This window comes from Micropterus dolomieu, linkage group LG13 (genome assembly GCF_021292245.1).
Source record: "Micropterus dolomieu isolate WLL.071019.BEF.003 ecotype Adirondacks linkage group LG13, ASM2129224v1, whole genome shotgun sequence".
Taxonomy (NCBI): Eukaryota; Metazoa; Chordata; class Actinopteri; order Centrarchiformes; family Centrarchidae; genus Micropterus; species Micropterus dolomieu.
Genome location: NC_060162.1, coordinates 6,912,422 through 6,937,684, shown reverse-complemented (window position 1 = coordinate 6,937,684; position 25,263 = coordinate 6,912,422). Strand labels below are relative to the sequence as shown.

The 25,263-nt window shown below is 41.2% G+C and overlaps 1 protein-coding gene across 6 annotated transcripts in view; it reads right to left on the bottom strand.

The window, feature by feature from the left end:
- arhgef28a (Rho guanine nucleotide exchange factor (GEF) 28a) overlaps positions 1-25,263 on the bottom strand; it is a 45,814-nt gene that overhangs the window by 6,193 nt on the left and 14,358 nt on the right. The window contains exons 1-30 of one of the 6 annotated variants that reach the window (XM_046067216.1): positions 24,580-24,752; positions 24,013-24,082; positions 22,444-22,490; positions 22,200-22,272; positions 18,813-18,928; positions 18,411-18,685; positions 18,138-18,318; positions 17,904-18,015; positions 17,142-17,228; positions 15,767-15,809; positions 14,611-14,712; positions 13,239-13,362; positions 12,327-12,462; positions 11,833-11,888; positions 11,651-11,711; positions 11,385-11,520; positions 11,166-11,281; positions 10,592-10,732; positions 10,121-10,371; positions 9,902-10,027; positions 9,631-9,748; positions 9,200-9,454; positions 9,036-9,112; positions 8,707-8,885; positions 8,535-8,626; positions 8,262-8,447; positions 7,346-7,581; positions 6,591-6,638; positions 5,345-5,863; positions 3,237-3,543 (exon numbers count right to left, since the gene is read on the bottom strand). In XM_046067216.1, the coding sequence (XP_045923172.1) occupies positions 3,237-3,543; positions 5,345-5,863; positions 6,591-6,638; positions 7,346-7,581; positions 8,262-8,447; positions 8,535-8,626; positions 8,707-8,885; positions 9,036-9,112; positions 9,200-9,454; positions 9,631-9,748; positions 9,902-10,027; positions 10,121-10,371; positions 10,592-10,732; positions 11,166-11,281; positions 11,385-11,520; positions 11,651-11,711; positions 11,833-11,888; positions 12,327-12,462; positions 13,239-13,362; positions 14,611-14,712; positions 15,767-15,809; positions 17,142-17,228; positions 17,904-18,015; positions 18,138-18,318; positions 18,411-18,685; positions 18,813-18,928; positions 22,200-22,272; positions 22,444-22,490; positions 24,013-24,082; positions 24,580-24,705 (4,396 nt within the window). In that variant the 5' untranslated portion in view covers positions 24,706-24,752. Of the gene's footprint in view, positions 1-3,236; positions 3,544-5,344; positions 5,864-6,590; positions 6,639-7,345; positions 7,582-8,261; positions 8,448-8,534; positions 8,627-8,706; positions 8,886-9,035; positions 9,113-9,199; positions 9,455-9,630; positions 9,749-9,901; positions 10,028-10,120; positions 10,372-10,591; positions 10,733-11,165; positions 11,282-11,384; positions 11,521-11,650; positions 11,712-11,832; positions 11,889-12,326; positions 12,463-13,238; positions 13,363-14,610; positions 14,713-15,766; positions 15,810-17,141; positions 17,229-17,903; positions 18,016-18,137; positions 18,319-18,410; positions 18,686-18,812; positions 18,929-22,199; positions 22,273-22,443; positions 22,491-24,012; positions 24,083-24,579; positions 24,753-25,263 lie in introns of those variants that run through there. The other 5 variants (XM_046067210.1, XM_046067211.1, XM_046067212.1 and 2 more) reach the window with 5 other exon arrangements.

Here is a 25,263-nt window from a genome sequence, read left to right as displayed (position 1 = left end):
CCTCCCAGCTGGCCAATCATGGCGTGAAGTGGGCGTGAATGTTGGATAATTCTAAAAGTTACAGAAATGGCCGGGAATAGTCGTTCCTGGTTAGAATATGTTTTCCTGCTTTCTTCTTCTTGTCAAATCCTGGTTCCTACATTACCCACAACGCATCTCAACTGCCAACAGTTTGGTTGGAGATTCAGGTGTGCTATGCTAATAGTGGCTACTGTAGCCTTGAGCCCCCAGCCTCAGGCAGAGAGGAGAAGTGGGCACCAGAGGTCCACAGTGCACATCCTCAAACGTGTTTCATTTTCAGACTTGTCGTCAGCTCCAACTGAAACTGACTCTAGTGACATCGTGGGAGCCACAGAAGGCTTTATACAACTTTTTTTCGCATATGCAATAATGCTCTCCAACACCTGTAAAAAGACTTTGAAGTGGCAAATGTTCCATTCCCCTTTAACAGTTTTAAGTCTCTAGGAAATTGTGGTACACTGATAACAAACTGAACTTCACAAACAAACTGTTTCTTATTAGGAAATGAATGGGTTTCCGTGACTGTCAAAATGTTCAGAGAAAAAGAGTATGTCAGTCTCACAAAGCGCTTCCTTTTAATATGTGTGTGTTCAATATCTCTCAATATGTCTGGTATAGTAACTCAACTGTGGCAAACAGTTGGCTAGGCTTTGACACCTCCACACTAAATTTGAATGAAAGACTTACGGACAACACTACACAACACCTCTAAAAAACAAAAACATCTTTGCGCCATGTGCAATCAATGTAACAGTATTAAAGTATTCTCATGTCGGGAAGTTTTTATTTTATGTCTAATTTGATGAGACAAAGACAAGTTTCCTGCTCTGGTGGTTAAAAAATAAACTAACAATATTGTATTGTATTCTATTTGTGATCTTAATATCGAACAAAATAATCATTAGTATTATTACAGGTTTGTGCATCATGCAACATATTTTATACTGTGAGTATGTTTCACATACTGCAAAGACCATCCGTTTCATCTCTCTTTTATTTGTCATGCTCCACACGATGGTCTCATCCTTTGTATGAAAAGGTGAGCAACTAAAAGCTGCCATGACTCATCAGATGAGACGTCATATCAGAAAATTCCATCCAACTGGTTCCCCAAGATTACACTGTGCAGGAACAAATTAGGGACATCCACTGAATGAAAAAAAGGTGTGTATTTGTATGTGTGTGTGAGTGTCTGAGAAGAAATCTTCACATGCTCAGGTGAGGAATAGAAGTGAGATTATGTTGGATCCATGTGACTGAGGGGCACAATGGGGAATTTGCATTTGAAAGAGATTCCTTTTCTTTTCTCACATATGAAAGAGATACCAGGTTCCTCCACATACCATACAGCACGTGATCCAGTATGAGGTCATAAAGGAGGTGATAAAATCTGAGATTACACATAAAACAGTAAAATGACTCCTTATATAGGTTTATATCTAACAGGGAATTGTGTGAAGATTGGGGAACATTATTCAGTGTCATCACAGGCCCTCATGGGATCCACTGAGGAATGCATTGCGGGTAGATGTCAGCTGGAACGCACCCTGAATTGTAGATTACAGCCAAGTATACACCCCTAGCTTGTTAACAAGTGACTCAGGTTCCACTGGGGCTTGTGTGTGCTCAATAACGAGGAAAGGTTAATAAGCTGATCAATGAGGAAGAGATTGTGCTGCCTGCTAAAGCTGGTAACAATAACAGGAACTCTACATCAGCAGCAGTCAACACATGTAACCTGTAATTTTCCCCGCCTGCCGTGACTATGAGAATGAGCTCGTGCATGAATGGATTAGGAATGAGGACGGGCAAACGTGGGAATGTAGGTGACACCTTGTGAGTGAAACAACAGATTAATACTGCATTTCTCATTCCCATATGCGCACCTCCTCCCCTTTGCCCGATGCGATGACAAGTCATGCTGTAATGAGTTTTCTAAAGATTTTTTTAGATCGATGTCCCAATCAGTCAGCCATCGCCTGTGAACTTTGATTCCCATGCTGTTGTCTGGCCTGCCAGTGGAAAGATAGAGGAACCATTGATTTTCTTTTCCTTTGGCAGGTGAGGGCCCAGACTGGCTGCTTGTGCAGGTGGGGGAGAGGGGGGGCAGGCGACACTGATTAACTGAGAGGAAGGACAGACAAGGCCTCACCAGGGATACAGCCTTGAGAGCAGAGTGTGTGTACAGTATGCTCTCACATACATGGGTGAAACCAGTGCAGGCAGAGGGTGTGTTTACATTCTCATAGGTAGGAGATTTCTCATTTATGTTGAGCAGCAGAGACAGTATGATAACAGCGCAGTGCTGTCCAACAAGTAAGGCACTTGAGCTTTGAAATATCAAGCCATTAGCACTAAGATACAGGATATTAAACATAATCAGTAATGAAAATTAGTAACTGAGCTACTTGATGCATTCATTAGTGGGTTTTCTATGCCATAGTTCCCTTCACAGATGGTATATGAAAGAAAAAACAGTTTTTCCTTATTAATATGGAAATTATCATAGTAATCAGATCACTTTTCTCTGTAGCTTTTGTTTCTACCTTTTATTGCTCGAAAAGTTATTGAGTTGAGTACAAAAATGTGTCTACGCTGCAGTTGCACCAATTAGTAAATTTTTCGATAAAGTTTATCAACAAAATAATATTCTTATAAGTCATTTTTCAAGCCAAAACACCTAACATTCTCTATAATTCAAGCCTTTTATGTCAGGGTTTGCTAATTTGCTTCGATCTCATTTTAGCATTTCCCAACATGGGGTTGAGGCCCCTTAAATGGGTCACAAGTTAAATCTAAGGGGTTCACAAGATGCTGTATAGAATAGGTAGATATTTGAATGTCTAATAGTTTTACCTTCTTGTGCCTAAAGAATTTATAATTTCTGGCACTTGTAATGCCAGGTCACAAGTAGTGCTTTATTTTAAGGGGTCACAAGCCAAAAAGGTTGGGAAACCTTTTACTGCTTAAACCTCTTATATGATGGTGAACACAATATATTTGTTTAGGACTGTTTGTTGGACAAAACAAGTTATTAACTGATTATAAAATAATCATTAGTTATAGCCCTAGTCAACACAACAGACCAACACATAGAAGTCACCACCGCAAATAGCACATATTATATTAGCCATTAATTACCATTAGATTTTTGTATTTTTTAAACTTCCTCTCTAAAACACATGATACAACATTAACTTGGTGGTAGTTCTTACCACTGGGTGTGTGCTGCAGTTCCAGCCTTCCTGCAGGGCTGTAGAGATATCCTGTCCCCATCATCCATCCCTGGGAGTCTGAGCGTGGACTATGGGGAGTCTTAACGGTGGGGGGCTGTCTGCTGTTGGATCTTGCCAGCAGGGTGTTGAGACAATTGTGTGCGCTGGGGTCATTTCTTTTGTGGTGGACGTGTCGGTTGTTGACGCTGGTGCTGGTGAAGGCGGCCTCATTCACAAACATAGAGCCGTTCCCAGTGTGGTCTCTGGGTTGTCTCGGTGCAGAGTCCTGAGGGAGAGAGCAACAGAGCTGAAAGATGAAAATCAAGAACACTGTGAGCAGACATTCAGACTCATTTCTAAAGCATGAATGGACATTGATAATAGTGTCTACACCTGTGAAACCACTCAACAGTGCAGCTTTGAACTGCACTGATGCATTTGCATGAAGCATCAGGAAATACATTTTATAATTCAACAGGCAAAACCTGTAAAAGGCACTGTTAATAGACCTTCAGATCAATATCTCTAAACCTGTAATTAAAAGGAATTACAAGGGTGGTTCATCCAAAATCAATTTTCTCACTTACCTCTAAGTGGTATCTAGATATAATATAAATGATTTTGTTTGGGGGGGGGGGGGGGGGGGGGGGGGTTCTCCAGGTTTTGAACAAAAATTTAGTTTTCAGAGTTTTCAGCCTCCACACCAATATAATGGAAGTAACTGGATTTTTATTTGTGATGCTCTGGATTCACTTTGTTGCTAATTTTTTCTAAATGCAATTTTCAATGCTTTGAACACCACAAGCAAATCTCCATTATATTGGTGTAGAGGTAACACTGAAAGATGGACAGCTAAAACCCTGGGCAAAAAAAATCTGCATGGTCAGATACAACTACATAAGTATGTAAATGGAAAAGATATTTAATCGTTTGGGTGAACTGACCATTTAATGAAAGGTGCGGGATGTCATTGCTGCAGCTTGCTTACAGATCCAGCCCCTTCTATTCTCCTCTCCTAATATCCCTTCCCTCCTGTCCCATCTTCACATCAACTGCCGAGCGGAGGCAGCACAGCTAATTGGAAACGACCTGAGAGCCGGTGTACGTGTGTGTGCGTGTGTGTGTCATTCGATCTGTCTCTGACCCTGTGAACTGCTGCCTCTGGCTAAAACATTAACAGGGGAACATTAGGCCCTCAACTGCCTCCGCACGCCATTGTCAGACCACTGCTGTTAATGCACTGACCAAAATAGATGAATGGAAATAAATAAGTCTACAAAAAGCCAGGAAAGCCTCATCATGTATGGCCTGCAAAAGCTCACAGTGGTGTGTAAATTAATGAGGGAAAGAGGGAATATTGTAACACTAGTCTGCTCATTTGTCTGCCCACTTGAGCTTGTGCTCCCCGTGTGCATCTTTTGAATAGCCACACCTGCTGAACTGAGCAGCACGAAGCCGTACCCAGCAGAGGCACGCGCAGATGTATGCGCTATATTAGTTTCCCCACTGGTGCTTGTGCATGTGAAGTACATTGACGCCTAAAGGGCACGGGGAACAGTGCACCCTTTATCCTCCATGCCTTCCAGCAGTGGGGGACATTTCACTGTAGTGCCTTTGAAAGGGTCAATAATTTAAGTCCTTTCTGACACGATTGATTGGTTTCTTGTGCTGCGTGCCTCAGGTTTTAATTATTTTGTCTGAGCTTTTATTTGCAACAGTTTAATTATCATCAATCATTAAGATGTTTATTGGTGAGTGGTGCTGCTGGAGCACTAAGACAAATGATGCTGAAATTGCTCTCATTATCACAGGTCGTATATCCAGAGGGGATTGAGCTGCCCTGTGTAAATGTGTGAACTGACGTAACTCAGCCTGAAAGCTGTCTGAGAAAAGCTTCTCATTAATGACTGCAGCCAAGAAATACTACATAAACACTGCATATCTACCTCACACTCATGTCAAGGTCAAGAGCTTTGGTATGCAGTGTAACAAAGCCCTTGACTAACGCCTCAGATAAAACATCACCAACAACATAACATCAGGTTATTTTAAAATCCACAGACAGAAGAAACAGTTGTCAGATGTGTGCCCCCAACCTCCATCCCCACCTGCTGCCCATCTAGCGGGATGACCATGTGAGGAATCACAGTGGGTAGACTCCTCTGCCGGCTGTGGCTCCAGGTCTGAAACAGCTTTTGCTGGTTCTCCAGCCGTTCACGCTCCCTCTCCACATTCCTCTGGCCCTCCCTGAGCCGCTCCAAGCTCTGCTGGTACTCTTCCAGCTGCTCATCCAACTCTTCCCTCTCGCGCCTCAGCCTCTCCACCTCCAGGTGGCACTGCCTCTCCCTCTCCTCCAGCCTGCTCTCCTGCTCCCCCTGCTGGCTCTCCCTGGCCTGACACTCCCTCTCCCAGCGTTCCTTTTCTTGGCGCAGTCGGCCCTGGAGCCGCTGAGTCGCCGCCACTTCCTCCTTCCGCTTCTCCAGGTTACGCTGCTTCTCCTGTTCTTGTAGGGTGTTACCCCTGATGCTTGAAAGGTGCCGTCGCTGGGCGCGGGGGGAAGGGCGCCCAGTCTCTTGGAGGAGGAGCCTCTGGACCTCATAGCAGCTGTCCTGGATGGTCACCATGGCCTGGCACAGAAAGTGAAGGACACAGAGATAGGGTTCATGAAAATGCAAAAGCTTGACTACTACTTAACCACATGTGAAATACTCACAACAGGCAGTAAGAGAAGGTGATTTGAATGGCAAAACATGACGGAAATTATGATCAGGCTCTACTGGGTGCCCTGACTTTTTATGTGTTAAGGCAACAGCATCTCTTTACGTGGTGAAATGATCCCACCCCTACTGGAAGAACTGTGGTTTTCAGGTTTGTATGAAGGGATACATAACTTTGAATATGAAAATATCACTGAGATCAGAAACTCACACAGATTTGCAAAAGTGCGTATACACAAGCCCCTATGCAAATACACACACACACTCTAAATTTACATTTTTTACCCAACAGCAGAGTGTGGGTATAGTGAAACAAAAGACCCTCATATGTCTCTCAGCAGGAAAAGATCAGTAGGCTCCCATAGCTCGCTACCTTTGGCTTCAAACAACCGAGTGCAGTGTTGGTTCTCTGTTTACTGAATCTGTATATTTAAGCCTTTATCTTGACTGAGTATGACACTAACATTGCATGAATAGGATCTTAATGACAATAGAAGAGGTTTGTTCATTTGCTGAATTGCTCATAATAATATAATTTACAGTAGATTATATGATACAAATATAATAATATAACCGAGGGCTGAAAGCAGGATAAAAAGAAGCTTATGGTTAAGTGTATGTTGAGTAACGTACTCACCTGCAGACTGTAGAGTAACTGCATCAGGCTTTGGACACTTTGAGCAACCTGTAAATGGACAGCATCACACACAACATGCAGATTAACAAACATGCTTTGTATTTCATGCATGATTTTGAGGGTTTTGTGCAAACATGTCTATTTCTGTGCTAAACAACGAGTTACACTTTAAATACAGGGAAGTCAAATTATTTTCCTCTCATGGCAAGCTAATGGAGAGTCAAAATTTAAAGTTGCATTCATGCAACACTTGCGCCGCCGTGAGGCCGCATGATGTCCTACCTGTTAAAGGTTAAATTATCACATTGCAGTCGATAAGAAAGTGATTCCCTCTTTTCCGAGTCATTTACCTCACAGGTCACAAAAAGCTGCAAACTGTAGCACAACTGTGGTAATTGGAATAACTCTCCATATCCATTTTTAATGTTGCAATACCTTTGGGAACTAAATTGACTTCTTCCATTATTATGAGCTTATCAATAATTCATCACATTAAGACTGAAAGGTAATTCTAATAGATTGCACTGAATTATTAATACAACTGTGAGGAAATGGAAAGAGGTGACAGTCAAATGCAGGCTGCAAGAGGCTATAATGACCTATAATACCTCTGCAATACCATGACAACTACAGTAATGGAAAACACATCATATTGCAGCATCAATATTTAACTTAAAAACATAAAATACATCATGAGGTCATACAAGAATAGCTATAAGCTAAATACATTTTATATACCGGAGACTGTGCTGTACCTTCAAGTCAACGTCATTTGTGCCTGTTTTTTGCAAGAGAGCTGGGGACTGAAGCACAAGGGCCTCAGTACAACCCCCCTCCCTGGTCTCAGGGTTTTCAGGTGAGGCCTCAGAGTCTGAGGGGGGCAGTACAAGTGTAGCAGGGCTGACAGGAAACACAGAGTCTGTGTCAGAGTCTGGGCTGTGACTTGATGGAGAACAGGTCCTGGATGACAGTGTGGCTTTCAGGTTCTCAGCTGGGAAACAAAAACAGTGTGAAACTGAGTGTGCTGTTCAATCAATTTAAACAATTGACAGTTCTATTAGAAGAACATTATAAAATATTTTGTGACTCCACAATTATCATTTGTCAGGGAAAAAATGGTCTTCTTGTCCCTCTAAGACTTCTAAGAGATAATGACCATCCATCCATCCATTATCAACTGCTTATAGAGGGTACAGGGTCGCGGGGGGGCTGGAGCCAATGACCTTGGGGTGAAAGGCAGGGTACACAGGTCGCCAATCCAAGATAAAGACTAAATAGACTAGATTGTTAATTTGATTGCTAATTTGTTACATTATACCAAAATCCCTGATACATTTATACCACTAAAACAACTGGACTGCAATTGTCAATGAATGTATGTAGAAACTGATCTTTAACAAGATATCTATATGAATAATATATAAAATACTAGGGGAAAGATACAGTATATGCACTATATATATATATATATATAAATTACTATATATACATATATGTGCCTATAGGATCCCATTGCACACTTAAAAATGTCATTATATCTGCTACACATTATGGTGTGTTATAAACCATTTATTAAATGTTTATATAGTGCTTATAAATGCTAAATAGGGGGGTCAAAGTAACCATTGCCATTTCTTATGTATATGTAAAAGTATATGCAAAATGTCTCACCCTCTTGCAGAGCTGCAGCCAGCAACACGGCAGCCTGTGGCAGCTCCTCTGAGTGAGGCTGGAAGAGCAGTCGCGGTTCGACCAGCAAAGCGTCCGTCCTCCCACTCAGAGCAGAGAGCTCTGCGTAGAGCTGCAGCTTCTCCTCCAGGCTGGAGCAGATCCGCTGGTCCTGGCTCATCAGATTCTCTGATACACAAGTTCATAGGGTTCACAGATCAAGATGTGTTGAGATGTTAACTCTGGGTTAGAAAAATAATCAAGACTTCCAAATACCTTGGAACTTTTGAATCTTCTGAGTACGAGCCTCAGCAGCTCGCTTCTCCTCTTCAGATTCACTTGTGTATTCCTCTTCTTCTTCCGGACAGCTGAGCAGAGAAAACAGTAACTGATGGTTAGACTCACAAATAGTGATATCTGAATATGTAGTTTACACAGACTTACACACCTCTCTACAGCCTCTCTAATGAGCCTCATCCAGGTGTTTCTCTCCTCTTTGGATGACGTGTGGACCTCGTACATTTCTGGCCCGGCGGTCGATGCGCTGATCAAAAACATCCCTCTCTCTTCATTGGCTACTTCTCGCACGATTAACTTCTGCAGTGCGACGACTGGAGGCTTCTGATCCTGAAGCACATTAAAAGTGCAGCGGAATAACATATTACATGATGTTATAGTGGCCCAAGATAAAACAGAGCAGGTAATAGGGTGTAGCATCATGACAGAGACACAATTTTGATCTGGTAGATCAATCCGACATAACCAATGTGTGCGTACCACAGTGGCAAATGTATACTTCTGGTCTTTTTCTTGCAGGAAGATGAGTGTATCTATTAGAAGCAGTGCCAGGACATCTATGGAAGTGAGGATAAGCAGGAAAGAATGTTAAAAGGATGTTTTAATAACATATTAATTGAACAACTAAGTTTATGTTGTCTCACCTTTAAGTCGACCAGTAGCAGTCTTCCACAGAAGCAGGCCTTGGTGTTTGAGCGTTTGTCCCGGCCCCATCATGTCCTGCTTGCGGAAGGTGTAGCCGTTCTTCAGTTTGGCTGTGCTGCGATTCTCCATGCGATTCCACACTTCCTGTAACCTCTGATGCCGCTCATATTCACTGACACTCAGGTCCACGGCTGCTATCACCTCTCGAATCTGAATCAGTGCTTGCGAGATGTCCGCATGCTCCTCTGTTTCCTCTGAGGGATCAGGAAGGAGAAATACATGAAGACTGAAAGAGATATTTTGTTCTACTTAGTGTATATTTTCAACTGAAATAATGTACATCATGCTGTTACTGACAAGCACTTTGTGTCAACAACAGCTTTGTGGCCCATAGGACCATGTATCCAGCAGAGGGCAGTAGATGACTGACCTTGAGTATATTGTAGGATCCTCTCCAGCAGCACTGGGTACTTTGTAATCCTTTGGGTTACCAGCAAGATGCACTCTGGGATCTCCCTCCGTCTCACCAAAGAATTATTACCTTGTTGCTTCAAAAAGACAGATCAAGAGTTATGCTACATCTCTCTCAGCAGGAATGTAGAGATGCTTTTATTTTGAAACTGATAGAAAGAAAGATACATTTGTAAAAAAAAAAAAAAAAAAAAAGAAGGGAAAAAAGATGCTCTGGAAAGGTTAAGTACCTTAATGAAGATCTGAAATCTCTTGTTATGCTGCTGGAGTTCTTTGAAAAAGCTGACCGCTTCATTGTGACGACTACAGAAATCTCCATATACCTGTTTCATTTTCTCTTTGTTCTCATCTGAAAACTGCAGAAAAATACACACACCCAGTGATGAACATCCTCACTGCTTTCCATCTATTGAACTTAGGAGAAAGGTAGTCCCAGGAGACCAGCTAACCTGTTGGAGCAAGACGTCCCCTATTCGCTGGATGAGGTAGTTCCTGTGTCCATGGGGCTGGGCTGAGCTCTGTCGTCGCTCCTTCATGGCAGCAAAGAACGCATGGTGGAAGAGAAGCAGCTGGTCCAGACAGGGGAAGACCCGCTCCACCGCTTCTGTATCTAGCTGCACTTCCTCCTTCATCCCTCGCCGAAAAACCTCTGCCATGATGTGTAGTGTCTGTAGGTGGTGAAGCTCAGTCTGCATCAGCTCTGCATCGGAGGTTCAACATGTGGTCACTCAGTGTGTGCGTCAAATAAAACCTTGGATTATATCACGCCACAAAGCTTAGTCTGGTACTCAATCGTAGCAATTTTACAATTATGAAACAATTACATGTTGTTACAGTCATTTTATATATGAAATACTGACACTGGTGACACAGATGACAAATTCCAGTGGTCTTCTTTCGTAACTCTGACATCTGCTTACCATAAATAACATCCTGCCTCTTGACAGCTCGTTTGTCCTGCTTCTTGCAGAACTTGTGCTCTACTGTCAGACTCCACGACTCAGCCTCGTAATCCACAGCATCAGCCGACATGTCACTGTTGACATATGTGTCCACACAGTCTATGTCGAGAAAGAGGTACAAAATCACTTTTAATCCAAACTGCCACGATTCAGTTCCATTAATCAGTATTTATAACACTTATTGAGCAGAGACAGGGTTCTTAACTTTCAACCATCTCAATATACTTCTTAAGCCCTGGGGCTAATAAAATGGTATTTTAAACGACGCCAATCTGTTTTTCAAGCATTTCCTGTTTTGTAACCCACAGTATTTAGTACTTATCTTAGCTTATTTAAATTTTCTCCCCATCAGTTGTGCTGATTGTAAAAGGACCTAAAAGGAACTACAATGGTGAGCATCTTCTCAAAGAAGGAAAAACAACATCTGGGTACATGATAAATGTAAACATTGGACACAGATCTGCTCCTTTTTTGGTATTTTTCTTTGGGAATCTGTAAAAATTAATAACAATGAGCCTTATTCATGTCGTACCTTCTCCGAAGGATGAGTCAGTGGAGGTGGAGGACAATGGAGTCGGCAGGAGCTCTTCTGATCGGCTGGTCACCTTCCAGACATCAGACTCTGTCTCTGAACTCTCACTGAGCCGACTGTTACACAGAGAAGAACATGGACAACCATCAGTACCCCCAAATATTTACCAATAACCCCACATCATATATTGTAATTTATAAAGTCTGGGAGCTTTATGACCTGTCACTGTTTGGAAAACTCCCAGAGAGGGGAGGCGACTGGGTCGTAGTGTCTTTCCTCTCCTTAGGCGCCATGACAGGTAGAGAGGTAGAGGTGGGGATCACACACTGAGGAGGACTGTCTCTCACTGTGAAATCTGTGGGAGAAGCAAACAGAACTATAATCATCCCCATTGCAACCACATTGAAACATTCAAGACAACATGGTTAAGAGATCTTGATAGCCTAAATTGCTGGTAACCGTTGACCCTTGTGTTGTAAACTCACTCTGTGGGAGGGAGGCTGTTCTATTCTTCACCATGGTAACTGCGTACTTATCCTGAAGTTTCTAAGTAATACAAATGAGAGATGCTGGGTACAGCATATAAACAATTGACACAAGGACATGCTCAAGAAGAATAAGTAGTTCAAAACCGCTTTTTATCCTAATATTTTAACACAATACACACCTTCAAACATGGGGGGAGAGACTCCTTACAGCCCTTATGGACAATAGCAGTGCAACCTGGGAAAGAAAGATATTTTTAAAGCTGGCAATTTATTTCAGAAAGATTTTTTTTTTTTTGCTACATTTGTTGAAATTATCTTTACATCCTGAAAGCAATCAATAATTCAAATGCTCTGACACACACACACACACACTCACACAAATCAGCATCTATGGCTGTTACAGGACTGTAATAAGCACGGCCAATCAGTTCATTCCGAATAAAATGATTGACTGGTCTACCTATCTCTCTACCTACCTGCCAACCTGCACACACTCTGTCTGTGCGCTCATCGCCTGAAGGGAGGGGGTGGGAGTTTTCAGGTGGATCCTTTCAAAATATAACTATCTCTAGCTAGTTTCTCCAACATTGGCTTACTTAGCTTTAAGTTTATGTACATGTTTTTTTAGTAAAATATATAAATATAAGCTTCTTGAAATTACACAATTACTTACTGGAGCAATGCAGCAGGTCCTTTCCAGACGCTGGTTTTTCACACACTACACACACGGTGGGGCCTAAACAGGAGCCTGTGTTAAGCCGATGTCCATTCAGCTGCCTATCCTTGGCCTCTCTGTCCTTCCCCTTCCCCTTGGAAAACCATGTCAGAGACATAAGCGTAAACAAAGAGGCCAAATAGACAGAGACAAAACGCGACTCACAACTACCAGCTAAGAACTTGGAGCAAAGCAGGCCTTAATTCATATTTCTATACACCAGGGTGAAGATCCTTGTCAGGTTTTTATTTACAGAGTAAACTCTCCCACGTGTAAGTAGACATATGAGCCTGGAAGGAATCCTTGCATTTTTTCAAACCGTAAAAAGTCCACTGACAAGGAAATGGAGCATAGCAAAACAACACATGTGGGTTGGGGAGGGCATCCAGCCTCTGTGCTGACTCAACAAAGGATTAATCATTAAAGAAAAAAGGAAGGAGGCTGGTCACCATGTTTGGTCTGTCAACCTGACCTTGAGTTATTCCCAGAAACGTTTTCCTGGTTGTGTCTCTGAGAGAACATAAAGAGTCGCATATTCCTTACCTGAGTCCAAACCTGGGATATTGGCATTTACAAAAGTATTATAATATTCTATACCATAAATACTTTTGTGAGGATAAATAGTAAAATGTAATCCAGTACATACACACTGGCACGTGTAGAGCAAACACTTCAAAGGGAACATGACTTGTGTTTTTAAGCTATCAAATTATGCAGAATTTGGTTTGGCATGTAAAGCTGGCCTGAATGTACAGCAAGAGCAAGTTTAAATTTTGTTTAGTTAATCCTTATATTGTAGCTTTTAAATTTAGATTTTGTGTTTGATGTGTGTAACAGCAGAGGCGTGGAGTTTTTGTGGTCTTGGTTTACCTTGGTCTTGTTGCGTGTACTGGACATCCTGCTCTTGAGAAAACTGAAGGTACGAATGACTTTGTACTTCTCTGACTCCACCTTTGTTGGGATATTGTACTTGTCCAACTCCTCCTCTTCAATTCTGAAGAAAAATTCAAATGATATCAGTGCAATTTGTTACCTTTGCTTTGTGTTCCATAACTTACAACACAAGAATTTACTGCTGGTTTGCAGACATGTATTAGCCGGATTTTCTTCTTGCTGAGTTTACAGGACAACAAGAGCAAGTACGATGGGCTTCTTTAGGTGCAGGCAGAAGGTCCATATGAGTGTGAATTGTACAGCTGTATAATATTCTATGCTCAAAGGTAGGTATGTAAGGCTGGAAAAACTAGCAAGCAACAGCTACTTTTTGAAAGTAACCAAAAAAGATCCTACCCCCTCCCTTCATGCCTCCCTCCAAAGCCACTCCCACACATTTTCATGCACAGAGAGTATATGGGCAGAGTGTACGTAGATAGGTAGGTAGACAGGCAGTTAGGCCACCCAATCATTTCATTCAGACTGAATGAAATGATTGTCTGTGCTTATTACGGTCCTCAGTTAATGGATTTTTTTTTTAATATTTGTGTCAGTGCATTTGATTTATTGAATGCTGTTTGGATGTAAAGATTGTGAAGATGTAAAATTTCAATAAAGAAAAAATGCTTCTGATATAAATTGACTATCCTAGCTTTAAAGTACACAAGCATATAACTGGTAGTTGAATGACAGTTCATCCAAAAATATAATTTCATCTGATATGGCGCAGCAAATAATTTCTGGTAAAATAAATGTTAGGGAAAGCATCAGAAATGATATTCTGATAACAAAAAAATCCTTGGTTAGTGAAAAAGTGTGTTCATTCTCTGCAACCCTGTGCTGTGGAAGTAAATTACTGTAAAATTAGTAGAATTGTTAGAGGCTAGTTACATGCCAAATGACAATGACAGATTTTTGGTTAATATTGTTATGCAAAAGACAATAATAACTATTGTTCTGCTGTTAGAGGAGAGGAGACTAGGATAGGAGAGGATGAGAGAAGACAAGAAGAGAGGAGATGAGGAGGGGAGAGAAGAGGAAACCAGCAAAGAAGAGGAAATGAAGTGAGGATACAAGGAAACTAAATGAGACGGGGAGTAAGGGGAGAAGAGGTGAGGACAGGGAGAGGAAACCAGCAGAGAAGAGGAAATGAGGAGAGGAGACCAGCAGATTATCGGAAACAAGGAGGAGTGGAGGTTGTGGTTCGTTGTCAGGGGGTAAATGTGCTATAAGTTTTGGTTAGGGTTAGTTTGTTTGAACTGGACAATTAAGGATGCTTGAATAGTCAAACAGGGGTCGACCCACATACTCTTTGAGGAACTCGGACAGGGTAAGATGTTGGAGGGACTCTGCCAGCTCCATGCTGCCCTCATCATCAGCGGACTGGGCTCGCTTACGGAACCTAATTTCCCTGTAAAGAACAGCGCACAGACGACAAATACTGACGTTTTAAGCCACAAAGGCCAAAGCGATATGCTGCAGTGACATATTAAAGATGCAAATCTGGTTGTTCACGTCAGACACAGCCAAACAGGCACAACAAGCTCAGTTTAGTCAATTTAATAAGAAATAATGCTTTTTGCTCTTTTACTCTATATTATATCGCTGAGTATATCTGGTATCTTCCACTTGGGATTGTTACTGAATTGTAGCAATTATTAAATTTGTTTTTTTTTAATATGAAGTAGCAGAGGAAACATCAGATGGCATCATTCCTAATGGGACAGCAGTGAAAGTAGGCATAGAGTGGAACAGGAAGAGGAAATTATGTCCTTTTTTTAAACAGTGCCACTCTTCTTAGAGCAGCGAGAGACAATATAAAGCAGCACTTTTGTCATTTGTCACTTTTTGTCATTATTTTACACTAGATCTTACTACACTCAGTCTTTCAAGTCATGAACCATAATGTGCTTGTGCATTATAACACTGAGTACATTCATTATAGGTTGAGACATGTATCCATGACGCAACTGGCTATATCTGAAAACAAGCTACACAAGGCAAGATGACACTGTAAACCACAGATGAAAAACAGAGCAAAAGCATTGTGCTTTACAAAAACAGGGCTAGAAGTAGCTCAGGGTCACAATGATATCTGTACGTCATTGCCTCTGTTGTCACTAGAAAAAAGCAGAAAGGATCAAAACACCAGCCACGCACGTAAATCCAGCCCTGCTTTATAAGGACAAAAGAGCATCATAAAAGATGGACCCAAACTTCAGAGAGCGCCCGCTGTCTCCATGTAACCTGGTCGTCATGGTTACCCACATATGTTGCTCCTGGAAACGGGGATTACATATTTGATTGAAAGTGCTGGCATTTTAATTAAGAGCAAAAGCTGCAATGAGTGAGGCCTATGTGAAAGGCTGAGTCATTCAGTATTAGGACAGAAAAAGACAGAAAAAGCATCTGCAATACAATGTAATCCAAGTTACACACTTAAGTAAAATAAAAGACATAAATACCTTTTTTCATGTGACTGCTCTGATATACTGGAGGCTCTTTGCTCTGTGAACATAAAGAATGAAGAGAAGTTGTTCAATACTGTAATATAACGTCGGGGAGCAGAACAAAAAACATTCAATCAAACTGGGAAACAAAATCAGGAAGCTTCATTCTTCAGACTGTGTCAGAGTGAATATACGACAAAGCTTGTCAGGTTTCATTTTCATGCCAAAGAGCTGTTTGCCATATTCTTACAACAATATATATGAAAGCTGTAGCACAGACACACAAAGTGCTGACCCCTCGGAGTTACTTCATGACTCTCACTTCCACTCCCGCAGCCATTCTGATCATAATAAGGCTGTGTCATGATTAGGAAGGCCATGCACATACACACATGCAAACAAACGCCAAGGTTATTACAGTTTCATGACTCAAATTTAGTTTTGATTATTGTTTCAGTTCCCTCTTTTACTTTTTTCTCTATTTCTCTATTCACAGATTTTACATTTAAGATTATCAGGGGAGAAATAGCAGTTGGAGTCAAATTTTCATTTAATGTTCAGCAGGGAACATCATTTGTGTTTTTAAAAAGTGTTGGATAAATGCCCTCCACATTTGGAAATCAATTGGCATTCACGATAGAAAAAACTGCTCTCTCCACACACAAGATTAAACAAAGCCCTTCAGAATCATGTTTCTGTTATGGTACCTAACAGAAACATGTACTGTACCATGTTTAAATGCACAGATTTATTAGGCACAACAGTGACATTTCACCTTTTAAGTTTAAATGGTTAGCCTGCTAGCCAACAGTTGCTTATTTAAACATTCATCAGTCACAGAGCAACATTAGCATGTTTCTGGACACTTAATGAATATAAGTCCAATATTCACTCTCATTTTAGCTCTGTTTTGGTCTTCAAGTTTGAAGAAAAGCTCTGATGCTGTTCTCCAGCTTGCTGCTAACTTTGTGTGTCTGCTGTTCAGTGCTGGGCAGATAGCATACGGTGAGAATAGAGTACCCCTATTGGAGCTCGGTGAAATGCTGGTGAAACGTCTGGAGATGACGCTGATGGAAGCGGTGAGAATGAACCAACCACATTAAAGTTAGGTTGATCTAAAACCAAAACAACGAGCTAAAACAGCCTAAATATCTCTGTACAAGGGTTCACTGCTACGTCAGGTTTTAATTCTCTGTGGATTAGTCGTGAATGTGATCCATTGTGTTAATCAAGTCAGATAGTTTAAAACTTTCATTATTAGCAGGTGACTCACTTTACAATAATAACCTTGACTCCCGGCCGCGCACACACAAGCACTGATACTGACAGCGGCGTGCTGGATTTTCTGGGCCTTAGCACAGTGTGGCGGCTGCAGGTGTCCAGTACTTACTACCAGGGTGGAGCAGAGACAGAGATTTAGACAGAGAGAGGGCCTGAAGGAGAGATCGGCTGTGGCTGACACTGTGGAGCACGGCATCTACAGGACACAGTGGATAGAGGGCTGCTCACACATCAACTACAGGGCGTGCAAACTATCACCATGCACAGTCAACTCCGGACTGACAGCTATTAAATCACTATTTCATGCAATGGTGTAGGTTCATTGTGAATATAAAAACAAAAAGCAAAGCTAGAATCCTTTTCTAACTGTTTAAGGAATATTTCAACATGTTGGGAAATATGCATATTTCTCTTTCTTACAGTTTAAGACCAAGATCCATACCACTCTCATGTCTTTCCGTTTTGTTTTTCAGGGCCGGCCTACTTGGCCTCTGGACAGAGCCAGGCTTGCAGTTTTCCCCCATTTCCAGTCTAAGCTAAGCTGAAGATCTTCTCACAATAGCTTCCAATTTAACGGACAGACAAGATAGTGGTATTGATCTTCTCATCGTGGCAAAAAAATGAATAGGAGTATTTCCCAAAATGATGAACATTAAGCGCTAAGCGCATTTATTTATTGGGAGTTGACTGTACTTTTTATTAGTAGTGAGGCTACAGTTGAAAGTCTCTCTTACACCAACTGATATTTTGTGAGACTGCCCCATTAGTGACAACCCAAACAAGTGAAGTTAGTTTATGGAAACATTGTTAGTTATGTGTTAGAATAAATATCAAACTATATGAAGTAGTAAACAGTCCCAGTTTTACTGACCAGGGTTGATATCTGAAGTGTGGTTGTACCGGGCAAAACAAGCAGGACGCAAACTGATTTTGGAGGAAGAGTATGAATACGAACGGAGTCGAATCCCCTGGTTGCCCGATTCCTAGACAAGTGAAAGAATGATTAAAAACAAAAACATACAAACTTCAAACAATACTTCTTGTGATATAGGGAGCAGTGGAAATATTTGATGAAAGTGTTATAGAGCTTGAGATGGTATTTTACTTTTATGGTGGGTTCACATGAGGAGGCAGACTGGCTGCGAGTGCAAGTAAGGTCAGGGGAGGGATAAAAGGTTTCCCTTTTGTCTTCACTTTTCTCAACATCTGACAGGAGTGGGGAAAGTGGAGACTTTGACTCAGTGCCATCCTCTTCACTGTCCACTTCCAGAGCCACTAGACTGGGACTGGAACAACAAAGGACCAGTTAAAAGAGACACACAGACACTCGGAAATGACTGCCTTCTGATTGGAGAAAACCTTCCACAATATTTAATACCTGAGATCGCAGGTGTCCATGGGCGGACTTTCTGTCTGATTGGTTGGCTCAGAGGAGGCGGGATCGTTCAGCCTGACCAGGGCTTGGTCAGCAGGTGAGAGTGGGGGAGAGCAGGGTACAGAGTAGAAATCTTCTGAATAGGGTGGAGGAGTGTCAGTAGCTAGCAGAAGATCTTCTGAGTCCACAGTGTCCCATAACCCGCTGTCCGTTCCTGTGCTGTCCCTGGTCACACCACTGACTTTACTTGTACTATACTTGATGTTGTCATCTTCCGGCTAAAGTAAAAACACAAGAAAGGAGAAAAAGGTGCAAAATAAAGAAGCAATACATTTTTAAAAAAGTACCAAAACAGAAAAGACTAAATGATAAATCTGTGTTTAAAGTGAGAGGTTGATGCATAACCTGTGTCGGCTGTGTGGTGGTCTGATCGCTGCCGTTGATCATGGAGAGCAGAGGGTCTGTAGCACGCAGTGTGAACTGGATCTGGTCTCCACTGGCCTGCATGGGATGCCCATTCACTGTGATAAACATACAGTAGAATCTCAGGATAGCTTCAGTATAGTTTAGAAACATTCAAAGAGGCAGCTTCTTCTTTTCCCAGTTAAGATCAACTACTCTACAGTACAGTAGTGTGCAAGATGTCTACGAGGAATTTGTTTTTATTCCGCTGAATGATTTACTGTCACAGAGCACGGTGAGATGCCACTTTTCATTACCATCTTTCATCCCAACATCAGCCAGATACGGTGGTTAATTGTCTGGTTGAATACAGAGAGCAGCTCTCAGAATAGTGTGAGACAGCCAGATATCTTAACCAGAAAACATATTTCTCTTTCACCAGATAACAAAATACAACCAACAACCATTAAACTAGACAACCTCCAGCAAATATGCCAGAAAACAGAAAAAATAAATCACCAAAGGTCTATATGTTTTCAATTTGACTTCAGCTAAGCCTTCTGTTTTCCTTCTAGTAATTTCATTGTGCCATAATTCATTGATCTTTCATCACTTAAATGTCAAGGCTTAGAGTATAAAAAGGAAAATGTGATGAGATACTGCATACCTACTGTTTGACCTTTAAAGGTTTGTTTTCATATAAACCTCCGCATATCAACCTTAAAAGCAGCATGTCTATTCTCCAGAAAAAAGTATTGACTTGTGTTGAGTCACGCTCTCTTTTATTTTCTTAACAATATGCACAACCTACAGAAGCCCCTGAGAGGCAAGTGAGAAAAAAGAATTCTGGTGATCTATTTCCTAAATTTGATCTAAATTGTTTATGATTTAAAAAACAGGTGGAAAAAAGTTTTTGCCAGGTGAAAAAAAACAGTCTGGGCAGATGAAACACATTTATATTGTCAGGATCATATTTCAGAGTGTTTGTTGTTGTAATACTCATGTCGGCCAGAAGAGGCAGAAATGCACCACTACCCCGTTGTTCTAAATAGGATTAAAATAAATAAAAATATAAGCGTTCATGTTTTCCTCCAGGTGAGTTTTAATTACTCCATGCACTCTGAACACAAGGTACATCTATTGCATGTTAGCAAGTTATGTAATTCAATGTCATCTCATGTATTATACTCCGTGCATCACCTGAAAGAAAACAAAGCACCATTGCAATAAAGTACAGCCTCTCAGAATTAATAGCAAGCCTGTAGATTCTTAGATGTATTTACTTTTTTAACATGGGAAAGCTGACAAAATATATATTGATATGGAATGACAGAAAAAGTATTAATTAATTTCACATATAATTGATTATTTCTTATGCATAGCGTATAGCGCAAGCAGCGTATTATTGTGCACTATTGTATATGTTGTAGCTAGTCAAGGTGGTGCTAATTTCAACTCCTTTACATACTATTGGATGTTTTAATCCATAAAAATGCATCATAGATGATTATATGGTTTATATATAAAATCTTAATCTGTAAAATAACTAGTAGCTATAGCTGTCAAGTGTAAAAAGTACAGTGAGAATACCGTATGTACAGTTATATTGTATGTACCAGTGCTGACATGATTGCATATCAACAAGGGTGGAGGATGGTATTTCTAACAATGTGGAAAATTACCTCTCTTGATGAGCAGCCATTTTCAGAGCTCTCTGTGCACTTTCCACCCAGACTTTGATGTCTGGGCCAGCCATGCATGCACTAATGTAAGGGAAATCCTGGGCATCACAGAGGCATTTCCTCTCTGCTGCTCTCACACAGTGAAGACATTAGCATGGCGCTCAAACATACAAGGCAGATTTCTTATATCCATTCATTGTATTTATCTAGTTTTCTCTACATATTTTTCAGGCTGCTTTCATTTTTATTTGCTCAAGTTAAACTGTCAGCATGTATGCACCGATACAAAAATCTCCACTCTATTAAATTTAAAGTATGGTAGTCTGAAGCAGCACCAGTCTCAGCTGGTAGACTAATTGTCACACCGGCTAGCTCCAACAATAACTGATACTGCTGAGTTATGTCAGTGAAACCGGAGAAACCTTTACGATCATTTCGACAGATCTGGAAAAAACAATAACTCTGGATGACAACTTTATACCACAGCGGCCTCGAGACGCTGTCGTCACAACTAAAATATTCAGCTCAACAGTGAGTTTGACAACTTGAGCAATACAGAAGAATCTGCAATCTGCTTAAAGAGGACAGAATTGGGATCAATGTTCCTGTGTAGTCATTCATCGCTACTTCACGGAGACACATTATCACACACACACACACACACACACACACACACTTCAGTTTATGGTCACAAAGTTTATAGGCTCCATTCCACAGTACTAGAGTCTCTCTTGAGTTTTCAACAAACTCTTCATTCTTCCACGACAACACACAGGAAATTAGCATTCACAGTAACCGTGGCAACACCTGAAACATTCAAAGTTTTTACTAGCCAGTGAGTGTTTGCACTAGCTGAGCTTATACAATCTTGTGCGCACGCGTGTGGTTAAAGAGAATTCAAGGTTAACGCATGTGGCTCACCTAAAATGTCAGCTTTTATAAACCTGCGACATTTGAGCTTGTTAACATCCCCTTTCTGAGTTCATGTACAGAGCCCCACTGTCCGATCCAGGGGAGTCGGTGGAGGGGATGGCAGGGCGGCAGGCCAGAGGGGGCCATCTCCCAGCTCAGACAGAGTTTGAGTGGGACAAGCCTGACCTCATTCCTGTCTTTGTCCCAGTGACAGGGCAGATTCCTGGACTCTCAGACTCAGTCATTGCAGAGGCCAACAAGTAAAGACCCAACCTGTACCACCTAAAGACAGACTGCAGGAGGATAATATATCCGCTTAATCAAAGAAAACAGCTCATCAACCTCAGACAGAAGTGAATCCCTGTCTGTGTCTGTGAAGCAGTAAGTGTATTGATTTCCTATGATGTGATTCAAAACAGAGCTCTGCATATTGTGCCAGCACCACGAGAGAAAGCATTTCAGTCAGGGCTTCTCAACCAGCATATTATGCATTGTTCCCACACCCTGCTGTTCAGTACAGCCACAAATATGTTGTGGTGTTTTTTTATGAATTACCCATACATCATTTAAGCCACATGGAGCTCCTTGCTAATGCCTGTGCAGAATAAACATATTCTCCCAAAAAGAGTCGCATTGGCAGCACAACATCAGGTCCTCTAGATATGACTCTACTATCCAACAATGAAAGCCAGATGCCAAAGTATTATTGCCATAATATTAAAATGGAAACAGTATTTTGGTCTGAATGAGTTGCTATTGTGTTTGCAGAGCCTAAAGAAGAAAAGAGAAGAATTACCGGATAATAAGGATGTGTACTCTTCTACATCATCGTCGTCATCCAAAGACAGAACAAGCTGTTCTTCAAAAACCTTAAAAAACACAGAAGAAGCATGAAAAATTCAATTATGGTTTACTTTAAAACAACACAGACACATGCACAGTTGCATGCTAGAACCAGCGAGGAACTTCAGAGGCAAATCTATAAACATTTATGACACACTGCGCCACAGACTCGCCTAGATAGATGTATGTATACTTACATTGTCCACCAGCGCCTGCTCTTCCACTCGGAGCTCCTTTCTAATCCCTGTACAAAATAAAAATATTTAACCAGAAGTTGATGCGTGCCACACTAACTCTCCGCCTCCTCCTCCAAAGAGTCAGGTCCTCTGGATATGACTCCACTATCCAGGAATGGAAAACTGGCCAAAAGAGATGTTGTGCTCGTACAAAGCAGCAGGTCCAGAGGAAGAGCACATACTCCCTACTGTGAGGTTGTTATTTCAAGACGATTAATTGACGGCTGCTGAAGTTGGAACAGGGTTAAGGTCAATACTGAGGTACACTTCCTGCTTCCCTTTATGAGTCGATTCTGCTGTCTGCCATCTCTATGGTTACCAAAAAACAGTGGCAACAGGTTAAGTGAGAGCTTCCAAATGTGTGCGTGTGAGCGTGCATGACAGAGAGACACAAAAAGAAAAATAAAGCAGGTACCGGTAGCACTGACAATCTGCAAGGATCTCTTTCTTTCACCCTGTGGTTGCATGCCAGCCTGAGCATGTCACCCCCTGGAAATAAAACAATCTACCCCCTAAGTTTTCTCTGTACTCTGAGGAAGAACAAACACATGTGTAAAGGAGAGTGTGCCTTTTATGGTGCCTGCTGGAGGTGTTTTCTTAGTCTCTTTAGGTTGTAAGTGATGGATGTCTGACCACACGGCTGTTTGTTCAAGTGAATGTGTGGTGGTTCGCTTTCCACCGCTCTTCAGTAAAGCGTCTGCACTCGCATACCGCCACACACACACACACACACACACACACACACACACACACACACACACAAAGCAAATAAGAGCTGTTGGTGCATGCACAGACCAAGATGATGGCAATACTAAGGCTGCGACTAATGATTATTTTTATAGTAATCTGTTCATCATTATTGTTGCAAATTATTATTTTGTCTCTGGTGTACAAAAATTCATTTCAAACTGTTTGTTTGGCTGAAAAACAACAGTCTAACATCCAAATACATTTACTGTAACATAAAACAGCAAACATCAGCATTGAGAAGCTGATTCTTAAATTGATGAAAGACCAATTGCTTATCCAAATTGTTATCAATTAGTTTTCTGTCAATCAACTAATCGAGTAAAATATCAGCACAACTACAATTGTGAGTCTTTATGCGCTTTTGTCACTCTGTGTGTGTGTCTCACTCTGTGTGAGACTTTTGTTTTTTGCAGCTCATGTTGCACAGCTGGTACATCCATGTGACAGCTAACATGTGGATAATGAAAGAGAACACAGGTAACATGCACATGTCTGGATTGAGCTCACCCGTGTCTCATGTAGGAGACACACGCTTAAACAGACGCTTGATTGCAACTGATCACAAGTACGTACCTTCAATTAGTGTAATTGAGTGCTGTTTCAAGTACTTGTACTTTTTATTCTAAAATCTATAAATCTACTCTATAAATAACAACTTCCTCATGCAGGTGGATCATGGTAAAAAGCATCTTGGGATACATCTTTGAGTCACAGATAACAAACCTCATTATCAGATAATAGCAAATAACTTCAAGAGTTCAATTTAATAAGGCACCTTACCTTCATCGATCGGAGGTAATTCCTCTTTGCCTCTCATGTCTACTTCACTATCAGCTTTGAGCTCATTGATCTGGAACACAAACAACTCTTATGTTATCACAGTCATACTGTAAATAACAAACAGCAGGTATAAGCTAAAGATTATGATATTGTACGTTCATACTGTCATAATTACTGACTAAAAAAAGCTATAAAAGCAAAACCCTACAGAGTGACTCATTTCATTCTGCACAAGCTACTCACTTCACTACATGTGACATGTCTCCTTTTCATGTTAACCCATCCCGCCCTCCGATTTACCAGCTGCTGTTTTGTTTACCGTTACTTGCTCAACTCTTATCAAAATGTCTGATTACTAAGTTAGTGGGTGTGAGAGTCAAGGACTTACTGTTTACACAAGCCTCAACAAAACCTGTGCAAATGGCCTTATCTTGACAGCAACGACACATTACATCAAGCACAGAGCTGCATGGGAATATTTTTTATCCATTTCTGTCCTACATTATGTAGTAGATGTGATTACAATAAGGCTTTTAAATAAATATTTTCCTAGTGGTTTGCTCTCACCAGTTTGATAATGCTTTGGTCTCCCAGTCTGTCTCGGTAGATCATGATGTCATCCTGAGAGCAGCTGCCGGGTGTTTGCCGCACAGTCAGGGTCATGGAGTCTGTCCCGGGACAAAACCTCAACATGCAGGATTTGTCGGACCACACGCACCACACACCAGGAACAGGGCCCACTACAGGACCTGGAGGGCTGAAGAGGAGAAAGAAGCAAAAGCGCCAACAATTAGAATAAATATTACAGGAAGTGAAGTTAGCATAATGTGAATTTAATGAGAATAGACGGGAGCCTCCCCTATGAATCAGCCTTATCATAAGTCTTCATTTGTCAACATGCGTTCTCATTGTTATATCATTTGTATGCTTTCTCTCCACTGACAAGTTCGCAAGCTCTAGCTGTACTACTTCAATGCATGTGAAAATGTTGAGCAAGACTTACTGTATCATATATTAAACACATTTCAGGTTTCTAAATGATGCATTTTGTGTACATTTCCATTATTATTAAACAATTCTACATCCAGTTCCTGTTATCTACCTCTTATCACACCTGAAGCAACTCTGTTTTGCAGTCTATTTTCTTTGTTGCTTGAGTAGATTTATGTAGTTGTCGAAAAAAGTAAATATGGTTTTAGCTGCAAGTCTTGGGATTTTGTAGTATGTGTGTTATTTTACCAATGGAAAATA